Source organism: Eurypyga helias, unplaced genomic scaffold, assembly GCF_000690775.1.
Source record: "Eurypyga helias isolate BGI_N326 unplaced genomic scaffold, ASM69077v1 scaffold19371, whole genome shotgun sequence".
Lineage (NCBI taxonomy): Eukaryota > Metazoa > Chordata > Aves > Eurypygiformes > Eurypygidae > Eurypyga > Eurypyga helias.
The window spans coordinates 970-1996 of NW_010230373.1; the positions used below are offsets into that span (position 1 = coordinate 970).

Sequence of the window (1027 nt, forward strand, 5' to 3'; positions counted from 1 at the left end):
GGACTTCACGTGTTGGGTGTCAAGCCCAAAGGAACCGCTGGAGGGAGCGGCCGATGCAGCTGGGTTTTTACACATCAAGAGCTCGTCTGCCTGTATTGCAGCTCAGCTCTGTGCCCCCATCAAGCTCTGGGGGGGCACGGGGCAGCCTCCTCATAGCTACTTGGTGGCAACAAGGACGGAAACAGCCGGATCTTGCCAAGGACCAGCGTTCCCGTGTGGCCAGCGCTGGTGCTTACAGCGGGCGTTAGACCCCTGACAGCCCAGCAGGGCACAGGCTGAACAAACGGTTTACTCCCCCTCAGAGCGCAGCGGGAAGGAAGGGAGGTGGTGTGGGCTAGGGGAAGGCAGACAACGTGGCATGGCAGGGAGCGCAGGCAGAGGCTCCCAGGGGCTGCCCCACCATGTCCAGCAGCGCTCGTGCCCGCTCTTGGAGTTCTGGGGTGCTCTGGTGCTGCTCAAGGGCCCAGTGCCCGCCTTGCCTGACGAAGTCGGCAGCAGCCTGTGCGAGAGGAGAGGGGTGAGAGCTGGCTGGCTGCCACCAGAGTAGCTGCTGCAAACGTGACCACAGAGCCACTGTGGTACAGCCTAGGAACCAGGGTGAAGGAATGCTCCAGAGCCCTACCAGCCACTCATGTCCCAAGCCAGGTAAACCCAGCCATGCTGATGGCTGGCCAGGAGTGCACAGAGCTTGAAGTAAGCACAACTGAATCAAAAGAAGCTCCCCATAAAAACCTTGAAAGGTACAACCAACCTGCCCAAAAACCGGTCATTGTCCATGAAAAGGAACGCCCCAGAGACAGAAGAAGGGCTTCCACCCTTTGTGTGATACAAGTGCCCCCCCTCAGGCAGGTGTCTGGGTGCTGGGGACCAGGGGGCTAGCATAGCAATGACTGAAGGCAGTGTTACTTGAATGCTACCTATCCCTGGCGTTACCATCCTGTGCTTGATTCCAGGGCGGGCGCCCCCTGATCTTACCTCCGGCCAGTGCAGGAAGAGGAGGTGCAGCAGCTCGAGGCACTGCCCTGCC

The 1027-nt window shown here is 60.1% G+C and overlaps 1 protein-coding gene across 1 annotated transcript in view; it reads right to left on the minus strand.

The window, feature by feature from the left end:
* Window positions 1-334: 334 nt before the first annotated feature.
* Window positions 335-1027, minus strand: part of TMCO6 (transmembrane and coiled-coil domains 6) — a gene marked incomplete at its 5' end in the record, with an annotated part of 6149 nt that continues 5456 nt past the window's right edge. The window contains one exon of the mRNA XM_010160723.1: window positions 335-499. Within this exon, the coding sequence (XP_010159025.1) occupies window positions 335-499 (165 nt within the window). The remainder of the gene's footprint in view (window positions 500-1027) is intronic.